Source organism: Poecile atricapillus, chromosome W (genome assembly GCF_030490865.1).
Source record: "Poecile atricapillus isolate bPoeAtr1 chromosome W, bPoeAtr1.hap1, whole genome shotgun sequence".
Lineage (NCBI taxonomy): Eukaryota > Metazoa > Chordata > Aves > Passeriformes > Paridae > Poecile > Poecile atricapillus.
Genome location: NC_081288.1, coordinates 13,327,942 through 13,346,484, shown reverse-complemented (window position 1 = coordinate 13,346,484; position 18,543 = coordinate 13,327,942). Strand labels below are relative to the sequence as shown.

The window sequence follows — 18,543 nt, the reverse complement described above, 5'->3', positions numbered from 1 at the left end:
GTTAACTAGACTGGACAAGTGATGAATTGCTGCATTCTTTTCCTGCTAAAATAATGGAATTAGTCAATGCAATGAACTATAGCTAAAACAGCCTACATACATTTTTTATATGGTAATATTCACCTCCTAAAGCGGGCTAAGAATAATCATATCATTTTTAACACTTTTACTAGTAATGCTTAGAAAGTAATATTAGACATACATTAAAAAATCCCTTTAACTTCTGGTTTTCATCTGCTTAAGTGATGATACAATCTATTTTTTTCTCTCCTTTAATTATGAAAACAAATTGAGAAAATGCCTGGTCCTGGGATTATGAAAGTTGAAGATCTTAAAGAAAATTGAAATAAAGATATTTGCTAAGCAAGCGGTCTATAAAGACATGCTCAATTAAAAGAGAGGGGAAAAACACAGCAAAAAACAACAATAAAGAAGAACCAAGGTGGAACTCAGGCACAGCCTGGGAAATCTGACAGAAGAAGAAAATGAATGTTTAATTTTATTTTTAAAACGTCTAGTTTGAAAGAAATTTACTTTCTGTCTCTGCAACTTTTTTGATGGGGACCTTAATTTACATCAGAAGGCAGCCTAACTATAGGTCTAGACAAACAAAGGCTGATAACTGTGATTTCTATGCTATGCAGAGCTTTAGAGAACATTCTGAAGAATAATGGGATAGAATGCAATGCAGCTGTAGTGGGGATAGATGGTGCTGAACCAGCCTGATGGGTTTTAGGTGTAGCACCAGAATATTAAAAAATAATCTAAATAGCACACAGTGTGCCATGGTGGGACTGATGTCACCTTCCAGCAGGATCCCTGGCAGTGAGTGCTCTCCCTGCTGGGGTAACTGTGCCTGAGCTCCCCGTGCTCCGAAGGGCCCTGCCCATTCCAGTGCCCCTGGAGCCTTCAAGGCTTGTGGGAGCACTCCACACAGGGCACCCCAGGAAGGGATAAGCACAGAAGCTGAGAAGATGCTGCCACTCAAAGTGTGTGTGCTCCCAGCCACAGGCATAAAGTAAGGATCTGGGTGGAAAGGGAAATGATATGAAGATGCTGTTAACCCTTTCAGGCGCACCAACTGGACCCAGACCCAGACTGCTGGTTGCTGTTTTCCTACTCACAGCGCCATCAACTTCCCTTCCTAGAATTCCCTTCGTATATCTTCATTAAGTCAGATTTAGTCTTTGCCTAAAAATGGGCTCCCTTCCTAAGTAGACACCCTGTGAGAGCCAGAGAACCAAGAAGTGGCCTTTGTACTTCCTCTTTGAATGCAGCTCCAGCTTCCCCAGAGGTTCCCAGGCGGCTCTTTCAAAAACAGTTTCCATAGAACAGAGAACCAAAGTCAGTGTTAGCCTATCTGCAGAGGTTTTGGAGACTATTTTGGGTGAGCACATACTCTGCATATATCTGCAAGCACATCAACTGCACTAAAAGGCAATGGATGAGCTCCAGCTGGAGTTAGGGAAGGTCACACCTTGGCAAATTGTTTGAGACTGGTATATAGAAATTACTCCAAAGTATGAAATCCTATCAATTCATGCTGTAATCCTCCATACTTATCATTTTTATAATATTTTATACCTGTATTTGTGTCTGAGTACAACTGTAGTGCCTCTAACCTTTGTGAGAACTGCTTGATAGATGAGCAGACACAGGCCTGAATGTCAGCTGCTCACTAGTGTATAAATGATTGATCAGTGTATAAACCTGCTCATCTTCTGGCTTCATTGTAAGCAAACAAATTCTAATCATTTCACAGAGCCTTTTTAGGGATTTATTTAAGGTAAACTTGTCAATCCTCTTCGGGAAAAAAAGTAGGGCTGATGGTTATAGGGGAAGATTTATTTTACTTAATAACGTGTCATCTTTGTCCATATGGGTTAAGAATGAACATCTACAGAGTAGCAGGGAGCACACAAAACTGAGGCAGACAAAGCAGGGCAGTCTTGCTCTTCAGACAGCTACTGCCTCTGCTTGGAAGTGCTGAGGCTACACAGCACTGAGTACCCAGAGATTTTCAACCATCTTTGTAAATTCAACAATAGGATTCTGCAGGCTAGTTCTGAAAGTACACAGAAATAACCCTTTAACACTGATACAAAGTTTTATTCTCCCAAGCAAACTGCTCCTTAAGCATTTGGAATTACTTCTTTCCATGTTGCTAAATCCAGAATTTCTATTAAGGATACAAACACTGTTTTTGTGGCTGTTCCTATAAGTACAGCACTTTTATACTTTCCCAGCATGGTTTCAGTACTGAATTTCCAATCAACCCTTTGACAATTTTTTCTTCTCCTTGAATGTTAAGGACATTTGAAACATGTTGAATGATTTCTAGCACACTTTCACTTTCTCTAGTAGACCAATATTTGTCTCTGCAGGATATATGATGTCTGATCTTTATTGCTTTATCAGTTTTACTTGCAAGGGGTCAGCCAGTTGTTATTGTCAGCTATGATAGTTCTTGAAAGGAAATGTGGATGTGTTTGATATACATCAGACATTAAAACACCTGAAAAATGTTGTTTTGAATTTCTGTGGTCAAGAATTTGTGTAAGTAAGATTCATGGTCATTTAAAAATTGTATGAATTGCTCTAATGGCTGAAATTTACTCCCACCCTCTAAAATTTTTACCGGTTTCACAGGATGAAGCCTGTCCCTCTCCTCTGCATAATCAGGTACAAAATGCCCAGTGGGAAAAAAATAAAAGAGTATTTTGGATCAACAATCTACTTAAGAATAAAAAGAATAGTTGTAAACACTTTGCATAAAATGAGTGCATTTTACTTATGCCAGTTGAATTTGGTTTCTGAATGTACTCCTTCTGAAGTAATCACTAAATAACAGAATGACTGTACTCTGCAGAGATTCCAGATGCATCCATTTTAGCAGGCATTTACATAATACTGCTGTTTTTCTCAACTCTTATCTGGTGTGCTCTCATCTGTCATGTATATTGTTATAGTAAAAATGTAAAAGTACAGCTAAACTGTTGCCTCTGTGCTCAGGAAGCAAGAGTATTTCTCCCTTTACGTGTCATTAGCAATGCTGGTGGATTTCCTCAGTATTTTAAGATGGCTGTCTACCTTTTGGACCCTGCAGTGGGCACTCAGGGCCTCCAGCTGTTCCAGGCATCAGTGGGGAGCATCCACACTGCAAAGATCTGCTGTTATTGACTGAACTGTCCAAATGCAGTGAGAAGTTATGAAACCCTTGGAAGAGTGGGAAAGCAAAGCAAAATTATAGGAGGCACAAAGTGTCCTGACCCTGTTAGTTCTGAGAACTGGGTTTTTGTGTCTGAATTCAGCACACATGCAGAAAAGAGAGAAGGTGGCTGCTGGTGTTCTGAGCATCTTTGCATCTCCTAGTGAGGAAGGAGAAGATAGACCTACAATATCCAGATTTTCTCCAGATTACTAGGTGCCATTGGCAATGTCTATTTTCTCTTTCAGCTGCTGCAGTGAAGAGGCCCAAGGAACTCTTCATGTGTGTTGCCAAATGGCTTACTCTATAAGCATGGTCTGACACAAAAGTTACATCAAGGAGTAAGAAAAGCAGCAGACAGAGCAGGTGAAATGCCAGCCCAGCCACACTGGAGACAGAAGGGCTTCACCAGAGGAGGCACTGAACAGGAGCAGAGGGGCTGTGGCTCCTCTGGGCATGGCAGAGTCAGAACCACTCCTGGAACAGTGTCCAGCTCTGATTGCACATTTTGCACAGTGCTGATAAACTGGAGGGGACTCAGGATGTCCTACAGCCTGTGTGATACTGGGGGTGGTTGAAATGGCCACATTGATCCTTTCAGCCTCTATCAAACACAAAGTCATACAAAGAGCAGAGAGGTTTGTTTTCAGCATGCATGAAATAGAGAGGAACATGCTGTGATTAGGAGAGAATCAGTTGGGAACATCAGAAAGCAGGAACTGAGGAAAATAGCATATAGGATCCAGAGTAATGGTCTGCTTTGTGTCAAATGCTGTCACCTAGAAAGGTGCAAGTGCTTGGACATGAAAGAACATTTTAAGATGAATAACTGTGTGCAATGATGTCCTCATGCCAGCTCACTATCATCCTGAAAATTTTTTGATTTACAAAACTAGGGTGAAAATGGCTTGTAAAGTAAAATCTGCTGTGGTAGTGTAAATAATTTAGTCAAACAGGATGGCATCTGAACATCTATTTTCAGTTTTACTATGTCTGTTGAGTATATTTCATGGCAAATGCTTTTGAAGAAGGTGCACAGAAATATTTCTGACAACTGGAGAGCTTGCATACAAGATGACTGAAAGATTAAACATAATGACATGCACCACATGATATGAACAAAATAATTGATTTATTTTAAAAACATGAATTAGAAAAAAATAACTGCCATATATAAGGGATGGAAAAATTTTTGTTAAAGTATCTTTGTATTATAATTTCACTTTTTTTTTTTTTTTTTATTGTGTATGTGTCTAGCAAATGAAGCCAGGACATACCTACAGCAATCTTAGTGCAATATTACTCACTAATATCACATCTGTTTCCTCTTTCACTGCTGTTTTCTGGTATTCTATCAAGCAGAACTGTACAGATCTATCAAAGTCAACAGACAGAGACCTCAGAAGTCAGAAGTGCAATTCTAATTTTCAGTTGCAGCAAACTTGGGCTAAGTAGGGTCATGCTGGAGCCAAGGACCTAAACTATGTGTATGTCCTAGTCTGGGCCTGTCCCAGGGCCAGGCTTCTCAGGCATCCAGGGAGAGGTCAGGGGGAACAACAAACTGGAGTTCACCAAGCTTGTCATTCAAGAGAAGATGAGGGACTCAACAGAAAGTCCAGATCAACTCTGTAAGTAGTCCAGAACATGAACAGTTTTAAGGTTCCAGACTAAAGCTATATATTAATGACTAGTTAAAAATATCTACACTGTTAGCACCAAGCACGTCAACTTTTGTTTTATACTGTAGTAATTTGTACCTCTAAGACAAAGCAGGAAGAGCCAGATATCTCAAGTATCTCATTAGCTATGGCTGGAATGTCTGCTTGAATATAACTTTAGGAAGCAGGGATATTTGCTTTGCTTTCATTTGGATTTTTTTGATAGCTCCTTTATTCCAAAACTACTGAAAGTAGCCTTTATTTCTATTGATACTATGCCCAGAAAGAAGGAAGTTATCTTCAATTATTTTCAGGTGTTTTGCTTGCAGATAGAAAATAATTCTGGCATTAGGAAACTGTTGGAGAAGGATCACAACAAGTTCACAGTGGAATGAGGTGTTGAAGCTAATGACTTTTAAAATCATGATATAGACTTCCAAGGAAACCACTGGAACTTGCTGCAAGAGGGATCAATTATAACTCAGTGCTACAGGCCTCCTCTGTGTATGATGACATCAGGGCTGGTAGAAACATAAGGACAGCCCAGATGGCTCTTGGAAGTGGTGGGCTGGACTGGACAGCAGAAATGTCCTATCAACAGCTATTTCCATAGTCCAGATTCTTGGCACAAACCTTCATTTTTTTGTCTGTATGAACACTTAGTTGAAAAATATTAATGCAAGGGCAGCTGAGACATGAGCATTTTCTGATGTTCTTCCTACAAATATGGTTCCTGTCAGTAAGGAAGTGGGCTAGTGGAGTATCATAATTTCTGTGTGTCACTAATCCTACCATGAATGAAATACGTGTCAGCAACTTCTCTTTTATATTTCTATATTGTGAAATAGCTTTTGTTTTTTTTGTCCAAACTTCAAAACACCATTTCTAATGCAGGTACTAGTGATGGCATGGGCAGACTTGTTGCCTTCTAGCTCAGTAAACATCATTGTGCTTGTAACAGGGCATAGACTTCCTTTTAAGTTAACAACACAGGTCTCCAGATCTGTCCAGGCTCACTATGGACTTGTCTTGACCAGGCTGGATATTTGTTTGTAGCTTGTAGCAGGACTGTCTAATGTCTTTATCCCCCCATTCCCATGCACCCTGCCCCTCTGCTGCACTATGGAATTTTTCAGCTAAGCACAGAGCCTGTTAAGTGCATTGAGTTACCTGTACTATTTAAGAAGCATTTTTGAGGCTGCCAATTTTTTTTTTTTTGCTGCAAATTTTCCTATAAGACCCCATCCTTTAAGTCTGTCATATCAGGAGCTCATCAAATGGAATGAGAATTTCTTTAACTGGGCTATTGTATGAGCGTCCTTGAAGAGGGTAACAGCAAGTGGGATTCAGACAGAAAGCAATTCACTATGTTTTTCTTCATTAATCAGTGGGGAGCTAGGACTCTTTATTCATGGTCTCCAACTTCTATAGTTAAGTAATTAATGCATGTGTTTAGGACTAATTTTACTTTCTCATTATAGAAAGTAGAGCTGGAAAGGAATTGTTGGATCAGCTGATATATCAATCAGTACTATTGCAAGACTGACCTTTATTTAATAAGGTATTTTAATCAGCTTTTGACTTTTAGTCTTGATGTCTCATTTGCCTGCCCTTAAGGGTATCATCATTTAGCATATTGGCAAAGTAATTCCTTGGCAAAATACTTTTATCAGACCTTAATTTTGGGATACATATTTTAATAATAATTTCACCATCATTTGCTTTCTCTAATTCCTCTTTCATTGCTGAACCACAACATATCAACAGAGTCAGTCTCATTCCTTCCCATTTAAAAGACAGAGAAATGTAAAAAATCAAATGATAGATTTGATCCAGTATGAGAATCAGGAATCAAACTCCGCTTTCTGAACACCACTCCAAAACTTTTGTCTTGGTTCTGTTCAATACTAGAAGAAAAATCTAAGTAGCTTACTGCATACCTATGCATGTGCTTCTCACAAGCTCATAAAACAAAAAATAGACATTTTCAAAAAGAAGACCTTAAAGTGTCTTCTAAGTTCGTGTCAAAACCCCTTGACTTCTGATCTCACTTTCCCATTTCTTCCCCTCAGTTTCTATTAAAACCTCCAAAACACTTTTTCACTAGAGATCAGGGCTGGAATCTGAAAACCTTCTACCTAAGGAGTGAAGACCCTCAAACCAAGGGGAGCAAAAGATCAGTGACCTGTACAACATACTGTAGCCTGCTATGGAGGAGGGAGCCCAAAATCCTCTGGCTGTTCTGCTTTGTGTGTGGCCAGAATTCCACACATACTGGGCAATAGAGTGCATGACAATAAGACACTGCACAGGAAGGTTCTGGATGTGGTCCAATGACTGTTCATTTACTCCTTGGATGAAACTTTATACTGTGGGCATAGGTCCTACAGTAGTGCTATGAATATCTTCATTCTGGAGAGATTATATTCTGTCTGATGCCAAACACAATAAAATCTCCATGTTTATATTTTCTCTTTTACAGTATTATTTACATAGTTGAAATCACAGGAAAATGGTTGCTATTATCAAAACAAGAAAATTTTGTGGGAAAAGTATAAAAAATCTGTTAGTTTGGCTTCTCGTTGCAGGTTTTCAGATGAAATATTTGTGGTGCTACTTGTCTACTGTTCTTTTAACTCAGAGCTACTTGGAGCTCATTGTGGAGGTTATACCTGAAGAAAAATAGGTTGTAAATGAACAAGGAAATTAACAAGTGGATCTAATTGCAGTGGTGCTATGCTAGATGAGCCACTTACCAGTGAAGCTCAAAGAGAGCATGTGAGCTCTTCTCAGCTGTGTCAAAACTTTGTTCTTGGCAGACATGGCAGGGAATCATGTTTTGAAGATAGAAATGAGGGCTAGGAATTCCCAGCCACAACCCTATGGCTGTGGACTTAAGAAGAGTCTGATTTTGCTTTTGAAAAGGAGGGTACCTTAATACTTCTTATTTTGAGGCAAGAGGATAAACCTTTTAACATAGACCCAGGTTCCTCTGACCTGCTGCAGCCTGGTGAGAGCATGTGGTGGGCTGTCTACAGTAATCTATCACAGATCCTTTCTCAATGAGTTTCTTGGATATTTCCCTTCTCAAATGGGAATTTAAGTGGTTGAATTTGTTCTGAGATCATAATCACCTTAAATACTTTGACCAAAAAGCCACACACCAAAGCAGCAGGAGTCTGAAGTGGGTGACTCTTGGACTCTTTAGAAAAGAAGGAAGGAGGGGGACTAGCAACATGAAGAGAAGCACCAGTATGAAAATGGGTAGAGACTAACATAAATCTTTCATTTGTGAAAGTATTTTTATCATTGCAATGTACACCCTAACTGAAATGAAAATGAGCACACACTGACTTTTTATCAGGAGGGGTTGGGGGTACATAACTTTGTGACAAAGGGACTATATAAATATATTGGACAAAGAACACGGGTATACAGGGGTATATATGGTGTTCTGTCTGCATTTGTACTCTTTATTACTACAAGAGCTGCTGATAATTCTTTTATGTGTTGTAGCTATCTGGGAAAACTTAAATTGCATCTCAATATTCATAATAATATATCTAATTTTGAACACATTGACCTGAATATTTGTTAGTACATGCCATGAAAGCTACATACTGACAAGCAGTGCTTTGCAATTTTGCAACAGTTTGCATGTTCACTGCATCCTAAGCTATTTTCTTTTTGAAAGATGGCAGTTGATGAGCATTCTGCCCTGTCATCCCTCCATGGGGCAGGTGAGCTCCTGTCACTCAGCTTCAGATACAGCTTTTTTTTTTTTTTACAGAAGAGGCTCTTTTCAGCAGTGATCCCATGTAGGCTATTCCTGTTTGGAGAATAGGATTCTTTAGCTAAAGATGTGCAAATCTCCATGCAATACTACCTTTTTTTTCTTTTACTGAAAGTTGCTTTACCACCAATAACAATATTCCCTTACTTTCTGTCTTTTAGCATGTTTATTCTGCAGAGACTGCAGCTCAGATGTATGGATCCAGCCTTCAACAACCTGGAGAGTAAGGAGGGTGGAAAGTGTCAGCAAGCTGGGTTAGGCATCCTGCACTGAGCTCTCTGCAACGTGGCTGTTGGGAGCAGCGGGATGTATTTTGAGTCCGTGTGAGTTACTGGAAAGTGGAGGAATCCTTCAGATTTTTTGTCTCCCAGCTCCCTTTACCTATTTCAGCTCTAGGCTTGTAACTCCAGGAAATTTTTAATGCAAATTGCTTATTTGTGACCCATTGCTTATATTGCTTACATGAACTCCAAAGATGAGTCAAATGTTAAACATAAACAGCTTGTGAAGCTGTTCTGTCCATTGGAAAAGCCACAACTGTTCACAAGTGCATCTTCTACCTGCCCTGACTGATACTATCAAACAGGATAGTGTCTTTTGAATGCTCTTGTATTTATCACTCATAATGCAGATCATAACTGCATACTCTGTTCTATATTTCTACCATAAACAAGGTTGCTGTGCACTCTCAAATTCTTTTGGAAACGTCTCATTTGGTCTTGTCTACCTCTGGCCAAAACTTATATTTTATGTCATCAAGACATTACAGTTCAAAATGTTAAATCACGTAATTACACAACACATCAAGGTTTAGGCCTGATGTTGATGGCTCACTCACAATCATGTTGAGGAAGCTTAAAGCTAAGATGAAGTCTGACTATTTTTGTTAGTGCCCTGTATGACTACTTAAATGGCATACAGACCTTTTAGTCATTACCATTAGCTCCTATAAATTAAAAAAACCCATGCGATACAGTTCTCTGCCCTCCTTTGCTAATGGCATAAAGATAACAGGAAAGTCTTCTTATAAATACCATTTTTTCCCTTCAAATGACAGTTTTAAAATAAAAAGAGACTATAAGCTGAAGAAACTCTGTCAAATTTGAGTTAGAGCTCTGAGACATGGAAGTCGCATGGTAGCTTGCTCTCACACCTAAGCAAATAAGAAATGAGCAAGCACTATTTTTATCATGTAGTGAAAAAGGGAAACTTTCATTTATAGCTAAACCATTTCTTCTGCCATGAATAATTTTAACAGCCAAATTCCTTACTTACAAGTATTCATTAACCTATGTAAATATACAGAACTGTAGGCATCAAAAGCACAGAGCAGGTGGACAATTCAGCATGGTAATGAAAACTACAGAGAAGTACAGCTTTTTCTTTTTCAGTCATCTTCTCACATTTTTACCATCCTGTTGTGTTTCATATACACTTAACTGTTTCCTTGCCAACAATGCTCAGACAGCTGGCAACAGGTACTTGCTCAGCTACCACAGACTCTCATTAATGAACCTGTGGGAGCTGATCTGCATCAAAGACTCCAGACAAAACTACCTGATTAAGAAAACATCTGCTCAGATGTCTGATCATTGCTTAATAATTTCTTGCTCTTGAAGGTTTTTTCCACATAAATGAGCACTGTTGTGATTCTCATACTTAATTTATCGTGTCTTACCCACTGCTGAGCTAATATATAATGTCACCCACATGCACGGGGCAAAGTCCCAGCAGCAGAGGATGAGCTGACAGGGAAAATGGAAGTTCTTCTCAGGTACAGCGTTGATTGCTCTCTGGGTGCATTCTCCTGTAAAGCCATGATGGAGCCACGACTGTCCCTTAAGGGGATCCTTTTCTTATCACAGGTTATGGGACATCCAGGACAACCCCACCACAAAGGGGAAGGAGTCACTGGGATCCCACCCTATGGACATCCATGACCACCCAGAAGTAGGTTTTGTCCCTTGGAAGGCAGCAGCAGCACAGGGGTTCCTCCCTGAGAAAGGGGCATTCTTCACCCATACTTGCTAATCCAGAAGCAGAAGCCAGCACAAGCCTGGAGGCAGATCTGGTGTAGATGAGGAAGGGGAAGAAAGGGTGGGAGGGTATCTAATACTCATGGTTACTTGTTATAAGGGCTTTGACTTCACATTGTAGGAGCAGCTTGGAAAGCTGAGGGTGGTATTTTGTATATCCATACTCTTTTCTTTCTGTTTTTATGGGAGATATGCTAGTGCTATTTGCATATAGCAGAATTTTCACATCCTGACCATTTCCAAGAGATGCACACATGCTCTGCATGTGAACTAATGCTGATGAGTAGTTCTCCACTATCGCTCTCTTCCCTTCTGGAAGGGGGCAAGGGGATGTGGTTTGTGGGGTAAATGTCAAAGCACTCATGCATGTTCAGTGCACAGGGGTACAGACCAATGCCACTGCCATGTCCTGCCAGCTCTCCTCTGGGCTGAAGCTGTGCAACACTTGCAGGTGGGAAAATGTTGGGGGGCTCAGGAGGATTTAGACTTGCCCCGTCGTTGCTTAGCAGAAGTTTTTTGTGACAAGAGGGGAGAGAATGTCCATTTTAGAAGCCAGGTTGACTCTTTTTCACTTAATTTGAAGGACAGTTAATAAGTTGTGATCATTAGGCTTGATTTTGAAGGGCAGAGTGGGGTAGGTCCCTTTTTGTTGAGTTCTGGTTTGGTTTGAAGCCAGTGGTGTGGTATGTTTCTGTGTTTAATCCAAGGAAATTGAGCTGCTGAATGATTTTTTCTGACATGCTGAGGACCAAATGTTCTGGCATGGGTTTGTGCCAGAGATGTGAGAGGTGGTGAGGCTCCAGAAGCCGTTTTTTGCTCACAAGGTGCCAAAACAGATGCGTTTCTTTGATACAAGTAGTTGTTGGGTACATGAGCTCTATATGTGTAGACAAATCAGGCATAGTGGTGATGCCAAAAGCACTTGTGGCATAGCTGTGAATGCCCTTCTGACAAGTATTTTGATTTTCAAATGCAGATGAATATTATCCTTACAGGAAAAGGTCACAGGGATAGTGTTTAAAGCAGATGCCCTCAATTTACAGGACAGATTCACACACACGATTGCAAGTAACACACACTTTCCTTAACTCACATTAGTAGGCTCCACCCAGGTCTGGAATCACATGTGATATTCAGTCTTCAAGTCCATTTATCTTCGGGCTGAGTGTGCTGACTGCAATCCAGCAAGCAGAGGCCACTGCTGCTGTCAGGTATACAGATAATGGTCCTTCCAGAGCAGGACTGAGGCCAGCTATTTTCACACAACACAGGCTGCCAAACAGCAATCCAGTGGTGAAAAGCTCCTGATATCTTTGCTATTATTAGAAGCAGCCCACAAAATTACAAAGGTGGTAGATGAGCTGAACATAGAATCCTGCTCTCGGGGACAGTCAGTGAAACTAGCAGGGGATCAATTTGAAACAGATAAAAGAAAGTACTTCTTTAGCAGTCAGTAGTGAGCTTCAGGAACTTGCTACCGTGCAGGGCTGGAGAAGCTGACAGTATCAGCAGGTTTAGAGGGGATTAGACAGATTCAGGGACAACAAGCCCATTAAAAAGATAAGGCAGGGACATGCCCTCTGTGGTATCTATCACATCAGCTACTCAGCTGCAATGCCAGGGGAGCACAAGGGGAAGGGGCTGCAGAAATCAGCCAGGGCTGTGCACACTCACTAAAAAACATCTCTCTTCCTGCACTGTGTGACAAATTACTGGTCCAAGCCAGTTTCACATATTTAATTTAGAAATGAGTTTTATCCCCAAAGAACTGCACGAGTATTCAGTCACTACAGCATCCTAGATTCCCATGAGCTGACTCATGAGCTCAAAGCAGCATATTCAAGCAAGAACTGGGATTCTTCTTCATTCCAGGCTCTGATCCTTGGTCCACCAATTCCTCACTGCGTGGGCAGTCCCATTACACAGCTCCTTGCCAGTCCCCAGCACTGCCCCCTTGCTGTGTACTGTGCTAACACATATGCCATGTTACAGACATTCATATTACATTGCAAAATCCTAAAGGAACCAAAGGAACAAATCTTGCATGGGGTGCAGAAAAATATGAAGACAGTGAAAATTAAATGCTAATGAAATACTGTACAAGTGAAGAGCACAATAACATCCCATCCACAGCTCTAAAAGCTGAGGATAATTCATGTATAGTGCAGAAATTACATCAGTTTTGAGCTTTCTTAGATTATTGGAGGCTGAAATATAAAACTTCCTCTGCCCTTTGCATCTATTCTTTCCCAGCAATGTAGGAAGTAAGCCAGCATGCCAACTTTTAAGCATGAAATAAAATGAAATTGAAACTGATTATTATTTTTAAGCAATTGCCCTTGAGGCCATCCAACAATAGTGTTTCTAAAGCAGTCCTACCTTTGTTTTCCAACTTGAGCTCCTCTGCTAGCAAGCTGTCTTGTCTGTTTCCAAGCACAAATGCCAGAAATGAGAGGATCAGGGCATCCAAGATTCCAATAATTGCCAGGATATACGCCCAGCGGACTGAACAAGCCCCCAGCGTGTACTTGTCTGTCTTTTCACCACACATCCGTTTTACCTCATCTGAATCCCAGCCATCAGGAAAAATCATACAACCCAGGACGAGACAGGCAGCTTGGAGAAAAAAGAAAAGGAGAACAATGGGATAATGAGACCAAGCTTTCATTTTGATGAGAACCTACAAAGTTATCATTAGAGCAATAGACTTTTTCATCCTGAACTCCAAAGCTAGTTTACAAGAAAACAAGTTATGGAATTACATGCTGTCATTAAGTATTTAATATAAAAACCTAAGATACAACATCAGTTGCACACCTTGCTTAAAAAGCTGCTACATCCTGAATCCCTGGTCAGGTTTTGCATCAGTACAATCACATTTTCCTTGTGTTACCAATTTCTTCACTGCAATATGAAAGGACCTCACAACACCAAAAGGGAAAATGGTTAATAACCTGGATATTCAAGGGTAACACTGGGTTACTGTCAACTTGTCAGGCAAACAACCAGTTTAAAGAGAGGAAAAATCCTACTTATCATTCCTGGTAATCTGCCCTTTTATCCTAACCCATGAACACTGGACTTCCTCACTATCCACCCAAAGGCAGAGCTTGATACATTCCAAGTGCTGCCTCACAGAGGGCAGCTCCATCCCAGCGCCTGTCTGGTCTGTGCTAAGCACTGTGTAGCCCTTCATGATGACATTCCAGTCATGGGAGTTATCCCACCACATCTGTAACTGCGATGAGATCAAAGCCCTGTGACTGCACACAGATCTCTAGTTCCTCCTGTTTGTCCTCCATACTGCAAGCATTGGTGTACAGACATTTTATGGAAATATTTGATGGTGTCAGTATTGCAGCAGGGGTGCAAAGGGATCCCCCACAGTCCTGTCCTGTGGTTGTGTCTTTGGCTGCCTGTGCTTTGAGAGGCTCTCTTAAGCCTTCTTTTATTACTGGGGTGGTTGCTATAGTTCTCTCCTTACACATCTTATGTCTGTGAAGCCTGGCTATGTCCCCATTCCCCTTCAAATCCAGTTTAAAGCTCTCTCAATGAGCTCTGCTAACTCCTGACATAAAATTCTTTGGGACAGGTGGACCTTATTTGTTGCTAGCAGGCTTGGTGTTGTCTAAACTGACCTATGATCAAACATCTGCAAATTTTTCTGGTAACACCTGTCTTGAAGTGAGGTGGAGTCACCTTCAGCAGGAGAGGATAGCATACAAAAATAAAGTAGCATAAAAAAATTCAAAAAATAACGATTATTGTCAAATGGGTAAATTTCTCGGTTTTTATTGCATTTAAGAGAATTGGAAAATCCACATGCTTTCAGTAATTACCTGTATTGCCTTTTCTGACTTGGAAACAGACACATTTCCATCATTAGCCCTTCTATCTTAGTATGGCTGATGAGATACAATGGATCCTAAACCTGATTTTATAAGTCTTAATATTATATTGATGCAATATGCTCAAAATTGCAGGTTAATGTGCTAATTCAGAAGAATGCATTGTGTGGCTTTCAGCCTTTAAAGTTTTTGTTGAGTCACACCTCTGTTTGGAAATGACAGTTTATACACCAGAAGTTTGTGCCACCAGCAGCTGCTGTCACTGTGGGATTGGTTTCTTGTCGTGACAGGTTCCTTGTCTTTTCTGGACAAGCACAGGCACTATCATTTTACATACCTCTAAAACCCACAAAATAAAAACAGACTTACACTGGATCAATATGATAGAACACTGGAAGAGGGGTGTGTAAAGAGAGTTCAGGAATGGTAGTTTCCTTTTGACAGCTACACAATTGCTGTAGACAATGTCTTGAAAGCATATCTGCAGAAAACATCTGGCATGGGGTAAAAGATGCAACCAAGTTCCTCCTGAACAGCTAATTTGTGTGAAAATAAAATAGCTTATGATACCTTCAAGGACAATTAGGCTTAGAAGCATGGATGATTAGATAATGACCAATCTACTCAGAACATGCAGGTTGGACAAATTGTAAATTACGTATTGCCTGCCTTAACTCATTTACACAATTACATAACATCTTTCAAAGACCTTAGAGACAAACAGCAAAATAATTTATTTTCTTGAGCTGCTTAAACATTCTTCCAAAAAGTGGAGTTGCACTCACATTTAAGAGTTTCTCTCATGCTTGCAAGGAACTCCACTCAAATAATGCAGCAAATCTGCAAATTTCTCGTGTTCATGAAAATGTCTTGTGTTCATGAAATATTTACCCAGCTAACTGTTGACAAAGTTTCATTTAGTATACCACAGGAAGTACCAAAGCCAGTTTACTTTTATTAATTATCCTCAAAATGTGACAAAGCTTAATGCTCAGTTAATGATCAATAGATGTAAATTTTTCTGCTAACTGTGCATGAATAATTAGCAAATACCAACATCTCTGTTGTTTTTTATTACACAGCAGATCAGACACATTCTTAGTACTTCCTAAAAGTAATTTAACTTTGTTCTTTTGCACATAGGTAATTTAAAAAATGGACCCTTATCTCAGGAATTCAGTGTACAGCTTCCCAGCTGTGCTCCTCAGATTTCCAATTAGCTCATCTTTCCTGAATTCTGTTCCTGCATTCTTTGATATACTTGCTTAAATTTCTGGAGTCATTCTGTTGATTGCAGTTGGACTTCTCTTGGTAATAAGATACACGGCTAAATGGTGTCTGGACTAGATTTCTTTGCATAAAGACAGATACCAAGGAGGGGTTATTATTATTTCCTCTTTTCCCTATACAGTTAAGATGCTTTGTACTAGATGACGATTTAGTCAACATCTTCAGGAGCAGGAATCACACCTTACCTGTAGAGGGTAACATAAGTAAGAATAGTCAACCTTGAGTCTTTGTTGAGGAAATATTTTGCACTGAATGCCTTTAAGAACACAGACTTGCTCAATAATATAAACAGGTAATGATTATTTTATCAGCTACAAGACTGAAAAGACAGATATGAAATCCACCTACTGATCTACTTTGCATTGCTGGAAATTTTTACATTGAATTTCTGCTACAGAGGATTAGAAGATTTTCTCTAAAATGAAATTACTTTCAGTTTTATACAAATTTGTGTAATGGAAATAATTTTATGCAATTTCAGTGAAATTGCTAAGAGATGATTTTATAAGACTAACATGGGTCCCATATCTTTGTCTAACTTTGACTGCCTATAATGGCAAAGTTACTGAAATGGAAATTTAACAAAAGTTACTGCTGTTTTGCTACTAAGTAGTAATAGTGTTCTAATGAATTCAGAAAGTTTTGGATTTGAAAAGTTCAAAAACAAAATGAAAACCCTTAAATCATCAATTCCTATGGATTCTTTGATTCAGGTAAGTAAAAAGTTAAGTCTGTACTGGTTGAAAGCAGCCTTCTATGTGTGATATGGATACATCAGATCAGCACCACCTTCCTGACAGACAACCCAGCCTAGGACCTCTGTAGCGAACCAAGGGCCTTCATGATAAACAGCAGGGGAGAACTGATAAACTACCGACACCATTCATTTGGGCAACTGTAAAACTTAGAAGGATCATATCCATATTGTTTTCCCTTTGGTTGCTTGAGAAAGCTCCTGGCAGGATTATTATCTTTGTAAGGGTGGCCCTGGGTTTCCTCCATTTCTTCCTCTCCTGTGACAGCAAGGTGACTTGCTTGTGTTGGAAGGGACTTTAAATGCCACCACGCTGCTCAGAGCCCCATCCAACCCAGCCTTAAACCTTTCCAGTGATGGTATCTATAAGTTCTCTGGGCAACCTCTTCCAGCACCTCACCACTCAAACAGCTGCTTTTTCCTACATATTGGAGTCTGGTGAAGCTTTTCAAACTTTAAAAAAATGATTAATAAACAGTAGTTTAATATGCCTTATATATTTGCTTTTCTTCTTAAACAGTCTTTTCTCATGTGAACAGCCAACAGGAACTGTCACGTAGTTTTCCTCTAGGGCTGTGACTGACAAGGCAAATTATTCATACTAGGAGAGAGAGCCCAGGGTTTTTACCCCGTGGGATGAAAGGATGCAGATACAACACTTTCAGAGATTGGAAACAGGCACTGAATTGTTGCTGGCACTGACAGACTTGTGACTCTGACCAAGCTAATATTATCACAGCCTGTGCTCTGTGCATGAGCTCAAATGGTAATTAGCAAACAAGTAGCTCACGATCCTATGGTTGTGCCAAATATGGTGACAAATTAATATTATATCATTGTATGAAATGAGGTTCTATTTATAAAAAAAGCTGACTGCTATGCAGGAAACCAGTGCTGAGAAATTCCCGCTGGCAAGACTCCTCTCTCATCCTCATTCTTTTCCTGACAACAGACCAAATTTGCTTACGTGTAGAGTATGATGATGGCAAGTTTCTTGATAAAGGAGTAAAAGAAAAATGGAAGGGGAATTATGCTGACCATCTCTTTTCTTTCCATGCCCATACATGCAAGAGTCTTCAAACCTCTGTGGTTCCAAAATGCAAGAGGTTTATTGTTTCCTTACCACTGCCTAAATGCTATTTACAAAAACAGTGATCCACTAAATCTCCAGTAAACTGAACAGAGTTTTTTCCAGCCATATTGGTGATTAGGATTAGTCTTTCAGGAGCTTTTAGCTGGGAAAGAAGGAAATGCTGAGTGGAGGTGGCTGAAGACACAGGGTCAAACATAATCCTGAGTGAAGACAAAGGCTACACACTTATCAACTGAGACTGATCCAGGTAATATGGACTGCACTTCTGAGTGGGATAATAATCCTCTGTGTTTATATTTATGTCATGGCTTTGAGAAATATGCAATTTTGAAGTGAAAGCCATGATTCTTTCAATTTATTGATTCTATCCACAGAAATAGTTCTGCTGCATGCAATCAGAGTATTTCTGGAGGAACCTAGAAGTTAATTTCCAAAAGTTATTCAACGTTGAGCGGGCATCTTTAAATTCTGTCTCAGTGTGTGGCCTTCATCACCAAAAATCCTGTTCCTAAGAGAAAGCTCTTGAGCTATGAAGAGCGTTCACAATAACTGGAATAGTTCTTGTGCAATACAAAAAGGCAAATGTCATGTATGACTTACTTGATCCTGTGTTTGAAGGCTGCCAGATACAATGTCCACCTTTGAAAAGGCTCTTCAGAGAGGTGCCAGCTGGCTCCCCGAGGAGATGACACAGCCTGTTAATTTGTGCATAAGCAGAGTGAAAATTCCTGGTGGTGCTCATAGATGGCCGCTAAACACATGACTGCTGTTGAGTATGAGGCAGTCAGTGAGACAAGCGTAATGAAATTTAAGATTCAAGAGCAGCTTCAAGAGAGCTGGAGTGATAAAATCCTATCTGGACT

At 40.0% G+C, this 18,543-nt stretch overlaps 1 protein-coding gene across 1 annotated transcript in view; it reads right to left on the bottom strand.

Annotated features, from left to right (window-relative positions):
• The window catches only part of LOC131592323 (LHFPL tetraspan subfamily member 3 protein), a 233,270-nt gene that overhangs the window by 65,095 nt on the left and 149,632 nt on the right, over positions 1-18,543 (bottom strand). The window contains exon 2 of the mRNA XM_058863745.1: positions 13,075-13,311. Coding sequence (XP_058719728.1) covers positions 13,075-13,311 — 237 coding nt within the window. The remainder of the gene's footprint in view (positions 1-13,074; positions 13,312-18,543) is intronic.